Here is a 14674-nt window from a genome sequence, read left to right on the forward strand (position 1 = left end):
CATTACCTACTTAAAATTTAGGTTTAGCTGGCATAGTTATAGCCATTCAATTTTACTACAAATCACTGATTTACTAGATGAATAAAATATTTCAGTACTTGGTACACAGAAAATACTTCTCCCAGGAAATAGGAAAAACTCAAAGAATGTGCCTAAGATGTATGTGACACATATGTTAGTGGTTTTGAAAGTTATTTTACATCTTTAATTCTTGTATGCATTTGACCATCATATTTCTTTGCCCTATTTAGGAAAAAAAAAGAAAAAAAGCTACAATGGAAGAAATGTTGGCATGATCAAATTATTGCTTTGTCTCATATCATTTTTTTTTCTCTTTTCAGAATGTTTTTGTAGATAAACCAGCATTTCCAGAATACAAAGTTTCAGATGCAAAAAAATCCAAATTCATACTATTGCATTTTAGCACTTTCAAAGCTGGCTGGGACTGGCTTATTTTACTGGCAACGTTTTATGTTGCTGTGACTGTACCTTACAATGTTTGCTTTATTGGCCATGATGAGCTGTCTACAACTCGAAGCACAACTGTCAGTGACATTGCAGTGGAAATTCTTTTTATCATTGGTAAGATATATTTGGAGCTTTTGGAGGGTTGAGTTGTTTTTCTGGTTTGTTTTTGTTTGTTTGTTTGTTTGTTTTATTTTTTTTACTTCCAAGTTTTAATGTGATAGAGAAATATACTTTCATGATTTAAAAAGAAATGAATTTTAGTTGTAAAGTTTGAGAACTTACTTGAATTTTTGATTAACTGTTTATGTACATTAAATTGCTTCAGGTAGTCTTGCTCTTTCTCAAAAAGTAGTTTGAACTTAAGGTTCACAATCCTTTTTTTACCTTGTGGATGCCTAAGAGTTTTCTGAAACACAAATCACAGTTTGCCCAGGAATTACAATGAAGTTATTTATAACACACTTTTTTTTTTTTTTTAACTGAGTTTTGCAAGCACTTATAAAAACACAGACTACAAGTTGAAAATCACTAATATTGTAAGACTAAAACTCTTATTACAGTAATGCTAATGTGCAGTGTTAATATTCTTTATTGACAAGTGGAATAAAATTTAAGATATTGCAGCTTGGTATCTGGTCCTTTCTCGAAACTTTTCTTTCAGTGACCTCGTTTAATATTTATGCCTCCAATGAATTAAAAGGAAAACAAAGTGATGTCTAATAGCAAAGAAAGTTTGGCAAGGAATTTTGTATTATCTTTTATTCATTTCTTTATGAATCTAGAAAAGAACCACTGGCTAGGGTCACATAGAGGTTGTTGTTTTTTTTCCCCAAAGTTCCTGTTACACTAAATCACTGTTTGCTGTCACACTGACACTCAGATCTTTTGAAAATATGCAGGTGAAGAAGTCGTTTTAAAGAAAAAGAAAAAGCGAAGGTGAACATGTCTTTCTTGAATGTGAAAAGAATTGGGGAAGAGTCTAATAGATAAAGAAAATGAATAAAATAATAAAATCTCCCTAATGCTTAGCATTGTTTCCTATTTAACTTTTTTCTTTTTTTTTTTCCTGAAAAAATGTGACAGCAATGTTACGATTCTCCCTAAGAAAACTGAAGACTGAAAGTTAAATATTAAATATTAAGTAACAACTCCAATTTCTTTAGATTAACAGAAGCTTTTCTTATGAAAATTTTGAAGAGTTTATTTAATCTCCATGCTTAATATTGACAGAAAACCCCACAGATACGTTGATGATGGAACAATCAGATGTCAGCTTTGTATTTTCTCCTTTTTATATTGATTTGCTGTTATACTTATTGTGCCATTTTCCTCTTTGTGCTCACTATTACATCTTGGCTGACTCCCAAGTTAACACAAGTGATCAATATTGAATTACACAACAGCATTGCAGTAAGAAATCTGTGTTCTGCAACACAGATCACAGAGGATCAGTTCTTGAGCTGTGTGCAAAGACCATATTTATGAGTCCAGTGAATCATAAATGACTCCATGTTCCATTTTAAAGAATTCAGTATGAAATTATTCTACTTGATCTACCTGGGAGTGTTTTTACGTTTATGAAAACCATAGACTCAAGGCTAAGACATTTTGCTAATAGTTGTACCCTTAACCACACAGGTGTAGATTACAAGTCTGTGTTTTGAATGTGACTGTTAGAATCTGAGCATGAGAATTTAATATGGGCCTATCTAATTTATGTACTGTAGTGTTCATTTGTAGCAACACAGATGATATACTGCTCAGTGCAACTTTTTTTTGTTATATCCTTTGCAGTAAACAGAATTTTAGTAAGTCAAGGGCAATACTATCTCTGTGATCAATAAAATAATTGGGTAGAAAAAATGAAAGTAAGTTATTCTATCAGTTTTACTTGATATCTTCTCATTAAACTGTTAGCTCCATCATCCAGGAAATCAAACTGTGCTTATATCCAAATAAATTATAAAAAAAAAAGTTGAAAATGCGAGAAAATATTTATTTGAATAGCTAATATTATTTGTAAGCACAAGCACTGCACTACAACATAATAATTTTTCTCCTCCAGTTATGCTAATGCCTTGATTTTTCCCAAATTAATTGTGGAAAAGGATTATGGAGCATTCAGTAAAATATCATACTGCATTTAAATCTCTGCCTTAAAGAAAATAGTATATTTATAGTCATATCTCAGTAGTCCCTTGTCCATTAAAATGTTGAATGAATGTCTAAGAACCAGAGTAACCATATTAAAAGAGGTAAGATTAACAGTATGCATAATTTTAAACATAAGTTTCAGGGCACTGCTGCACTGCAGCTCTCTAAAAAGTTGATGGAAGTGTTGAGTAAAATTATGACACTTCCATTTGAGTTGATCAATGGGAAAATGCCTGAGGTGGGGCCTTCGGCTATTTTATACTATTTTACAGCTCTGTAATCATGGATTGAGCAACAGGAGTCCATCTTCTCTGATTTCATTCAGATTTCTCAGAACATGGCATAATATTCTTTTTACTCATGCAACTTGCTTAAACTCTTATTTGGATTTGGAAGGTCCTACTTTTTACCTGTGTTATCAAAGGAAGCAGAGCCATGACAATAAAAAGGAGAGATGTTGTCTGCACATCATGTTAAGATAGAGGTCTTTAGGCAGAAGAATTTGAATAAGTATACTGGCTAAAAATATATATTTCAGGCTTATCCAATTTGCAATTCAGCATATGTGTAAGCATTGTAAAAATGCATATTAAAGTGTTCATCTGACTTAGGGTACTTATCAGTAGGAGTATTGATCTGAATTAAATTATTTATGAAAAAAGAATATACCTAGCTAGAGGTTTGACTGTCTTAAAGACCTCTAAAGAATAAACAGAAGATTAATAGCAAGTAAAACCCATTATGTGGTGTCTTTGGGGAAGGTATTGAGGATAGAATGTAATTAAAGCTTTTCAAAAAAAGTTAAAATTATTAAGTTGAATTACAGCTTAAAGTATTCTTCACTTGATGTTTCCTGTATGTGCTAGTGTTTTGATAAATTGTGTGATGCATTGTTTGAACACATGCTTAGATCTCTTTCCCTTTGGAATATATGCATGGAATATATTCCCTATGGAATATATATTTTTAACATTCTCTTGTACATGTATAATTTGATCCTGCTATCCTGTGATTAGTTTTAGAACTCTTTGATGAATTCATGCATCTTAAAATCATAAAGAGGTGGAGACAAAGCCTTTTTAACATTAGTATATTTAATCAAACGCTTAAAATAATTATCTTTTTGTTTCATTTGATGAGTGAGATTACCAGCTTTATGATAATATTTACTTTGAAGTTTCTTTCTCTCACCTGACATAGGTGGTAGGTGGGTCCTTCATTTGAGTTCCTGGGCTCTCAGTACACAAAGCATTGCCAATAAAACCTCAATTTTACTTTTTGGCGTGCTTGTCATTCTGTGCGTCTCAGCATGGCTACAGTTGTGGGTACAGCAGCTTGTAACTGTGATATTGGTTTGAACACACCATGCCAGCGCATTAACACCAGCTGTATTGTACTCCTGGTAGGAATGACTTTTCTTTCTGCCGTATCCATTCAAATCACTAATGCTTTCAGATTTTGATGTTAATGGATAATCTACCCAAGTAAAACAGTTCTGTCTTCAGTATCCCATTATCATCTACTGTAGGAACAAATAACAAGGAAGAGCAAATCGGTATGTCAGCTACAGAAAGTTTTTGGAAACTAGTTCTGCTATGGACCGTCATGCCAGAAAACAGATCTTGCTACATTAAAATCTCTGAACATTTTGTCAATCTGTCAGGCTGTAGTAGAGCAAGGCTGAGAACATAAATCAGGGTGCTGCCATTGAGCAGAGACCATGCCATCCCTCATATGCTGTTCAGTGATCAGCATATTAGTGTCCAATAATGAATAAACTTGTAGGAAAAACTAGACTGGTTATACACCTTATTCTAAACTCAGTTGTGAGTGTTGCAAAGTAGAGCCTGTGAATTATATTTGACATTAGCAGAAACTTTCAGAGGTCAGTTGTGCTACATGAATGTGATTCCTTGTGATGCAAATTTTAAGAATTAGGAGATTTAAACTATGCTTCCAATATTAATCTAAACAGAAGTTGTCTGATTAAAGCCACGAAACCTCTGAAAAGGATTTTTTAGTGGAAGTGTAGCAAATCTCATCCTTTGTGATTGCCTACATAAACCAGACTGAACTGTTCCCACAGCAGTCTGGAGAGCTAACAGCCAGGAGAGAACATTACTTCTGGTTGTACTCAGAGAGGAATAAGAGGGATTTACTTGTTAGCAATATTTTGCTATTTTATATGTACTATTGCATAAGGGCTAATTCTAGCCTTTTATATAAATTCATTTAATAGATAAGCTTCTTGTTAAAGTTATTTTTACCACTAGTAAAGAGGTTTTCCTCATGTTTGTATGGAACTTCTTATGTTCCATTTTGTTCCCATTACCCCTTGTCCTATTGCTGGGAATTGCTGAAGAGAGCCTGGCCCCTTCCCATTGACACTTGCCCTTCAGATATTTATGAGAACTGATAAGATCCCCTCTCAGTCTTCTCTTCTCCAGTCTGTACAGTCCCTGGTCTCTCAGACTTCAGTTCATAAAGATTCCCTTAAGGAAGAAAAATTCTGATAAACTCATCCAATCTTAAATATAATGCATTATATTTCACCCAGGTATTATTTCAATAAAGTGTGCTTGACTAAAGCACGTTTTCCTGAATACCATCTGCTCTTTTCAATGACATGAGAGCAAGGAGAATTCACAAATCGCCTCATTTATGGCTTATAAATGACTTTTTATTATTGCTGTTTGCATTTTTATCATCAACCTGCAGAACTGACTTCTTGTTAAACCTTTAGTTTAAAATATTTCTGATTCTTACAATAAATTGGATTGTAATTTAGCATCTGAAATGATACAAGCAACTTTTGCTTATTTCTAAATTATATAAGAAGAATTTATTGAATATATCTACTTTTTCTGCAAAATTATTAACAGCCACACACCTAATAGAATGCCACTAATGCAGTGGAATTGAAGTTCTAGAGTAATGTTTCTTTCCAAGACACCCAACATTGCATTTTTGCTGTGTACTACCTACCAGTGATTTCTTTATCTTTCTCCCAAAACATCTAGATTTTTATGTCATGATTTCTGTAGTTTATATTGATTGTTACTTAGTATGTGTTTTTATATCTTAGTATATATTCGTTTTATCTTTCTTAATAGAAAAAAATGCTTTTTTGTTTAACAGCTGCAATGAGCTATTTTAAGACTTAATCTTTTAGAAAGTGTATCTTTGTTTAATATTTAATTCCTGTATATTTTTTTCTTCTAAGCTTTATTTGATTTCATATATCCCTAAATTTCTAAGCAATTGGTGTAAAATAAGCACTATTTTCTTTCCCTACATAAAGCCAATGTTATCTTTCTCCCCTTATTTTCTCAGAATCTAAAAGAACATAGTGAAACTAATTGTAGCAATACATGTTTGAGAGGACATGATGAGTTGAAAAAAAAAACAACAAAAAACAGTTTCCATCAGATTTACTAGGAATATTTATTTAAAGATGATGTAGGAGAGAAAGAAAGAAAGAAAGAAAGAAAGAAAGAAAGAAAGAAAGAAAGAAAGAAAGAAAGAAAGAAAGAAAGAAAGAAAGAAAGAAAGAAAGAAAGCTAAGAGTTAGATAAAGAGATAGAGAAATTGTTCTTCAATCAATATAGCACAAATATTTCCGGCAACCTTTCCTAAAAGCAATCTGGTCAGATTCTGATATCATTATCCGTACATAATTAAATAACACTGGATTAAATAATAAAATAAATTAAAGAGCTTTGGTTTTGGGAAAGGTATAGCTAACTAAAGGCAATCAATATAAAATCACATAAAGGAAAATGATTTAAAAAAAAACAAAACAAATAAAGGAAGAGCTGGCCATAACATCTGGGAGAGGAAGGTGGTGCAGGAAACTGTCTTCTGTGAAAATCAATGGAGTTAATATGCCTATGTTATCTAGCTATCAAGCACAGGATTGAATTACTATAGTCTAATAAGAATTCGTGCATCACCAAGTCCCTTGGTTACTGCTTATATATGTATTCTATTTGCATTAAAGTGCAGAATTTTTCAACTTTATTTAGCTCACAGTAAAAGAGAGGTAAAAAAATTAAATTACCTAGCATTTTCTGTAATCAAAAAGAGTGCCATGAGAAGCTATTGAATCAGCTGACTAATCCTAAATTGCTATTCTGCTGTAGCTTGATCATATGTTTAATACCAGTAGGCTTTGTTTAAAAAAAAATCAAACCTAAGGAGAAAAATAGAATGTTGGCAGATGAAAATCAACTGCTTCAGGTAATGTAATCCTGTTTATCGGTAAAGTGGTTCAGCTGCCTTGCAAATAGTTTTAAAGTTGGATTATCTCTTTTTTTAATTTAATTTTATAATAGGGATTAAAAACTGAGATTATACAAAACATGTTTTAGAACTTTGCTTCTGAAATTGGAAATGGAAAATTCTTCTATAAAACATCTTAAGTACTTATAACACAGTTTGAATATTATTTTACAATTTTCACTTTTTTTATATCATCTAAGATTGCAACCTGCATTACGCATTAAGTAGAACCTCTAGCTTTTTACACAGTCTTTCTTCTTTTCCTTGAGCACTAGTATAAACTAGTAATTTCATACTAATGACCAAGTGGGCATGTGTGTGAATTTTGTCATGGCAGAAATGTATAAGAGAATAGTTTGGCAAAGAACGTGATTTCCTACTGAATTTTAATTCAAGAGTCACAAAATGGTTCAGTCGACCTACTGATCCACCCCAGATTCCCAGCAGATTTATACCCAGCTATGAAATACATGGTCTTTTAGTGTGAACTGAGTACTGTGGGGTGCTAAAGCATGGATTTTTATGAGGGTAAATGGAAATTCTGTGCGTAAAATAATATGATCACAAAAAGGAGAGTAAAATCATTAGAATTCTCAAATAAGGAAAGGAATAAGTATTTTTAGTTAAATCACTGTATTAGCTTCAGAAATTTTGAATGAAAACATTACAAAAATCTGCAGCCATGATGACAGCAAATTTGAATGACAGAAGGATGATACTTGTGCATCCTTCTGAAGTTTATTCCTGTGGATGCCGTATGAGAGTTTAATTTGAGTAAAACATAAATAAATTAGGAATACCACCTTTATGCAGGTTAAAATTTTTGAAGAAAAAAAATAGCCAGCCTGTTTTTTTGTTTTTGTAGGAGCTGATTTTCTTTAGTATTTCATTGTGATGTCACACAAGTTTTAGAGATACCACATTTCATTTTATAGGATTTAAAATTTAAAAGGATTTAAAAAAAAAAAAAAGAATATGTGCCCACATTTCGCCAGTAATGCAAACAGTAGGCTCATGGCTAGTTAACTATGAGATCCAATCAGAAGATAAATTAGGGTCAAGGTTTAAGTTTGAGGTTGATCATATCAAAACCAAAAAGTTTTGTAAGATTTACAAATCAATGGTTATGTTCTCTGCATACATTTATGGACATGCATGGTCCATGTCCATGGACCCATTGCGTGGGGTTAGTCAAAGAAGTTCACCAGTCTCTGGGCTAGAGGGTAGCAGAATTAGGGTTGGAAAAGAAGAAAGGAGCTGAATCAACTGACATATGTGGTCAGTGGGCGTGAGGAGCAGAACTTTTGTTGGGCACAAGACCTGAGCAGCAGTGGAGGTTAAAGAGAGAAAGCAGCAGGCATAAGTCAGGAGACTGAGAAGATGGGGAGGTAAGAAATTTGGCTAAGGAGTCTGAGCAAGAACAGCTTTTATATGGGTGATTGGTCACTGATTTGCCATTATTTTTTTCTTACTATGAAGTGATTCTGCATAATATGATAATGGAAATTGGAACTGAAATAGCTGAGAAATATCTATTTGAATATTCAGGGGGAAATAGTGGGGTATATGTTTGAAACCAGATGACACTGGCATTTTTGAGTTGTCTCTGTGGAGTGCTGCCAACACAGGTTCACCTTTGTACAGTGTCACTGTACACTGACTTGCTGCTTTTTGGACTGAAGTATTTTGTTTCTGCTATGCTCATCAGCTCATCCACACAGCAGCAAACTTGGGCAGAAGCCAAAGCCTAGAGCACAGGTCAGAACTGGCCTAAAGTGTAGGTTTTGTTTAACAAAATATGTTTATCTATGCTAAAACAAGGCAGAAGTCTGTGGAATAAAAACACAGCTTCTTTTACGTATGAATTAAAGGTCGTTCTTATAGAGAATAACATAACATTATCTTGATCTTTAATTCGTGTGAAGTCTATTTTTTGCTAAGAGATTGTAATTAATTTTGAATTATTCAACTTAAAATAAGAACCTGGCTTTTGCCCTTAGGGGAAAAAGAGAGTCCTCCCCTCCCTCTTTACATCAAATGTTTTAATGTAAAGGTTATACTTTAAAAGTTGTAAACTAATGAGTTAACCAATTATGCCATTATTAGATGTTACTCTTGCTTTAGTTTTAGGTAACTTTTTAATGGTTTTGCTCATATCAGAGACATTATTTATGTCCTTTGTTCTGCTTTTCTGAGCACATGACGTGATCCACGTATCTTGCAATATCATTTAAAATAATATTTTTCTAACATAAATGGAAAAATTCAGTGAGATGACTTTGCTTCAGAAATATTTTTATACAGTAATAGTACTTACTAATAAATGGTTTGTTCATTAGTCTTTTAGCTTTAAGAAAGGAGTTCTCATACCAGTCTAAAACAAACGTATCAAATACAGCTTTAAGTATGAAGCTTGCACAGGATGAAGTTGATTGTTACAGCATACATATAGATAATATATTTGACACATATCTTACAGAAAATTTTTGAACTAGTTAGTCACCAAAGTTATTACATTCACTTCATTTATGCTCACCTCATCTCAGGGCATCCATAACAAGATTTCAACGCTTACATTACTAAGGAAAACTGATAGTTCTGATGCTGTGGAGCTCTCTGGAATCTCTGAGGTGTTATATTATTGATACTCACATTGAATTTCAAACTGTGCTTTCGTAGATTAATGTCACCTGTACGTGGAAGCTAGTGCACATTAAGCTATAACATATTGAATATAAATGTTATATACATGTTATATAAATATAAAATTGTTATATAAATGTTATATATATTATTAAATATTAAATGGGTATTTTCAGAGTAGGCTGTTGTGCAGTTTGCTGATGTTTAATCAATTTGCTCACTATCCTTGTTGCTTAAAGTTTTAATCATGAGAAAACAATAAAGAAGTAAAAAAATGTTAATGTTCCACTTCTTAATCAGCAATTCCCAAAAGGCTGAGGAATATATCATTCCTAAAACTAAAATCTTCTTGGCTAAAAGCTCATTTATAAATTTCTGTTAAAGATTTTGTGTGCTTTTAGAAGTAGTTTAGCTTAAGAGTACTTCCATCCCCTTCCCCCTCATCAGCTTCCTCATTTAGTCCTTTCACAGAGCAGTTATGTTGTCAATAAAGTTGCCCAAAAAAACTCTTTACACCTAAGTGCAACTTGCAAAGGTGTCAAGAAATAAAAGATAGATCATATTCAGCTACTTCCCTCTCGACTTTTATTTAATGAATTGGATGCAGAAAGAAGCATTTGCTATTTTCTATTTGATTTTATGTATCTGTAAAAGTTATGTGGGACTGCTTTCCTAAATTGATTTGAAAAGAAGGCAGAAATGCTGTACAGAAAATGCTCTAATCTCTTCAGTCTTGAACAGTGAATTGCATATGTACATTGATAAACCTTTGGTATGGGAATTTAAAGCAAGCGTTTATCTCCTTTTCTGTTAAGCGTTAGTTTTCTCAAAAATACTAATGTGTGATAACTATGCAAATCCATTTTTTAACCTTGGTAACTACAAAATGGATGTTTCTGAGTAATGAGAATGAGAAGTTTCACCTTTTTTTTTTTTAATAGAGCTCATGTCGTTGTTGCAGAAACATTGCAGTTGCAGAAAATGTAACATTTCCGTCTTTTATTTTTTCAAAGCTTGGTAACCCGAACTACTGAGAAATACTTTAACTTGTGAAAAAATATCTTTAAATTTCTTTCTTACATATATCAACTAAGTATACATGAATTAGTTATGCACGTGGTTGGTGCTACCATGCTGATGTGTAAATGTGAATAGTAGGCAGCTGACTATACTGCACCCATTTGGAGCTGAGTGGACACTTTTGCTCATTTTGAACCATATGAAATCATTCTAATTTCACATTTTAATACCATAAAGATAGTTACAAAATATTTTTGTAGCTTAAAGAATTTATATCTTAAAATATAATCCAATTTTAGCATGTAAGAACTCAATCTATGAAACCAAATAGTCTCATATTCGTGTCTAAGTCATTTTGTGTTGAGACTGTACTGTTTTGAAAAATGTGGATATCCAATAAACTAACAAAACACTGAGAAACTACTCTACAGAAATCAGTTCGTTTGATAGCTATATCAAGCAGATATAATTTTCATAGCAAAAGACAGCATTTTTATTTCACATCATTCACATTTTCACTCACTCATGGCATCAGTTTAACATGTATTTTTATTACTACTAATTTAGAATATATGCCAGAATGGTCTGTTCTACCATTTTCCTGTGGTTAAGAAAGCTTATGATTTCTAGAGTATCATTTTCAGGGTTCACTTTTATCTTTGTTTTTGTGTCTTCCTTTGAATTATTAAAATTATCCTGGTAAATTTCTATACTATTGTCATTTCTCAAATTTCTTGAAGTTGTATCAGAAGATAATACTGGAGATTCAATTTCAGACTTGTAATCTTGACAGTCACTGAACTATTCTACCTTTAATTTACATTTGCTGAATTATTTTGTATCTTACAGTTTTGTGGAGGCTTTATAGTTTTGTTTCTAAAACTAACAAGACCTTTTTTTTCTTTAATGATCTGAATATCAATACCTAAAATGTGTTCAAATCATATGTGTTGAGAAAACAGCTGGGGTCTTCAAGAAAGTTTTTTTAATACTTCCAAGTATGTATCATACATTATGTTACAATTTCAAAGTGTAAATTTATGGTAAGGTCATATTTTCAAGATCCAAACAGTAACTGACCTTCAGATAAAAATAGTTTTTTCACCAAATTATAAAAGATTGCAACATAATTTATCCAACATTAGCATAACATTTATAATTCCATGTTAGCCAATTATTTTTTAAAGACATCTAAGAATTTTTATTAGTAGGCATGCAGAAAAGTGAGTATATATCTGAATCTAAAGGTACTTGCAATGCTGTGTTTTTCATCCTACACTGTATGAATAGATTTTATTTTTCAGAAATTGCCTCTCTTTTTGTAGACAAAATTGTCCTTAAAAAGAAATGTGTATCTGTTTTTTGTGTCCGTATCTTTTTGACAAAGTAGAAGAAAACCCCTGAATATAGAAGACAGGATGAAATATAGCTGAAAAATAACTTCTCCATCCACATGAAAAGCATAAAAGCAATACATAAACTGCCAAATTATTTTAGAACTGGAAGTACTGATTTTTTTTTTTTTTGTTTGTTTACAAAATTGCAAAATACATGTCAGAAACATCTTCTTTAAGGATGAAAAATTAGTTTTTGAATAATCCTAATTTAAAAAATTGTGGCTCATTTAATTTGAGCTGGATAATATTTAATTAGTTCATTTTCAGTATATATTTTCTATATAATTGTATTTTTGATTTTTAAAACTTTGTTTTTTTAAATAAACCACAAGGAAAACAAATAATGCTTTTTTTTTTTTTTCATTTTGCTGTCTGAGCAGAGTCTGTTAATTCATGCATACTAGTTTTTACTGTTGCATTGAATGACAATTGCAGAATAAATGGTATATCAGAAATTGGGTATTCATTCTCATGTACAGAGCAGGAAGAAAGATTTTTAGGCTCTGTAAACCACCTAGAGATCAAAAAGTAGAAGAAACAATAATCGTACTACATATTTCTTAGTTCTGACAAAGTTTGGATTATAGTTAAAAATAATAATAGTAATTTTTTAAAAAAGCAATACTATTACTATTACTGTTGGTCATGTTTATCTCTGAAGAGATAAAATTTAAGATATGCTTGTAGTTTAGGACTTCATGAACCTTTTTCAGGAATGTGCTGAACTGGTGCAGCTTTAACCAGCAGACAGAAATTAGCTGTGAGGAAAGGAAATAACTACATCCAAAGAGAACAATAATATCTACTAAACCTATTAAATACTTTGATTCTGTCTTTGTTTCTGTTTACAAGGCATGCATTTTATTCCTATACCTTCATCTCCACTGGTGGGCAAGACTGGATTTGGCTTGTAGGTTTTTCTATTTGGCGTTTCTGTTTTCCCTTTCTCAGAGGCTATAGGAAACATCTGCTTGGTGCAACAAACACTCCCCAGTCACCTGCACAGTCCTTCTTGTTCATGGTGAGGAGCCAGCTCTCAACAGCTGCTGCCACCTCTATACAAGAGTGATGTGTAGAAGAAGCAGCTGAAAACATGTCTTCTTGTGAATCATCCTGCAGACAGAAAGAAGTCAGTGTTGTCATTGCAGCCATGAGTAGAGGCAGAGGGAACAAAGAATGCAGTTTCCTCCTTCTAACACTTAAAAATAGGTTACATGGATTATAAATGACACAGCTGACAAGTCTATTACATGCTGGATAAATATCTAGAAATCTGGCCCATGAATTCGACATTAAAGAAAGTCCACTGGTTTTCAGGCTGCCAAGAACATCACCTTGAAGCTTTTATGTTATTGTGAGAAAAACAATTACACTCTGAACATCTTCCTGACACTTGGGATCACATCCTTTTCTTTTATTACATGGTCTTCAAGGCAAGATATTAGATTTTGCAAGGCAGTTGTCTAATTATCTTGCTGTAAAGCACCAGCCTTTATGGTTGGCTGCGCTCTTTTCTGACATTGTAAAAGTTTTGCAAGTAGTTCACACTAATATTGGTAGAAACTGGGTGTATAGCTTGAGGACAGATTATAGTCTTTATCTTGTAGGATGTGAAAATAAATGAGACTCTGTTGTCAAAAGCTGAACTTTTCTTTAATTGTTAATATGTTTTGGCAAGACTTCAAAACTATATCTCATATTGAGAGACACTCATCTTGCAACATTAGATAAGAACATGCAAAATGCAGAAACCATGAAGCAATTCATATCTCTTCTACAATCACTGTCATAACCAAAAAACCATTCTTTCAAATGAATTCAGCATTTTTCTGTCGACAAAAAGTGTTTACTCTTGCGAATTAACATTATTTGTCATCTGTGCTGGACAACTACCACTAAAAGAAAGTTTCATTTGCACATTTTAAATAAAGTAATTAAATATTGTCTTTTTAAAGAAAAAACCAATAGGTTCTATGCACAACAAATATAACTGCATTTTTCATAAAGATACAGTTGGATACTGTACTATACAGTACTTGGTACTATTTTAAGAGCAATGTATTTTTTAATTCCAGCTTCCTTTGAAATCAGTGAGATTTCTTTTGCAAAGAATGAATCTGTGAAACAATTGTATTAACTCAGTGCATATGGACCTCTTACCAGAATATTGTATGGGCTTCTTAGCTATGCATAAGGAAAACAATAAATGTTGTGGAGATTGCTATCCCCAGGACCAAAGAAATCACTGTCTCTGACTCTGTTCCTTCTTTGTCAAGCAGATATTATTCTAAATTTCCGAACAACATATGTCAGCAAATCTGGCCAAGTTATATTTGAAGCAAGATCTATTTGTATCCATTACGTGACTACCTGGTTTATAATTGATTTAATTGCTGCGCTTCCCTTTGATCTTCTTTACGCTTTCAACGTCACTGTGGTAAGTACAAACTATAATCTTTTTTAACAGATTTTATTTTCAGAGGAGACTGTGTATGTGTTTTGTTGTTGTTTTTTCTTATTATTATTGTTTGTTTTTCTTTGTTTTTCAAGTCTGGAGGCTGAAAATGAACTGAATTATATTTGTGTCTTTTGCAGTTCTGTAGTATATTTTCACATTGAGCACTGAAGGAAGAAACATCATTTATTTAATGTTGGTTAAAAATATTCAGAGATTGCGTGTTAAGTGATCATCCATTATGAAAGTCACAAAG

The 14674-nt window shown here is 32.4% G+C and overlaps 1 protein-coding gene across 1 annotated transcript in view; it reads left to right on the plus strand.

The window, feature by feature from the left end:
• KCNH8 (potassium voltage-gated channel subfamily H member 8) overlaps positions 1–14674 on the plus strand; it is a 160245-nt gene that overhangs the window by 82819 nt on the left and 62752 nt on the right. The window contains exons 5-6 of the mRNA XM_085226327.1: positions 342–582; positions 14243–14400. Coding sequence (XP_085082453.1) covers positions 342–582; positions 14243–14400 — 399 coding nt within the window. The remainder of the gene's footprint in view (positions 1–341; positions 583–14242; positions 14401–14674) is intronic.

This window comes from Meleagris gallopavo, chromosome 6, assembly GCF_905368555.1.
Source record: "Meleagris gallopavo chromosome 6, MGAL_WU_HG_1.1, whole genome shotgun sequence".
Classification (NCBI taxonomy): Eukaryota; Metazoa; Chordata; class Aves; order Galliformes; family Phasianidae; genus Meleagris; species Meleagris gallopavo.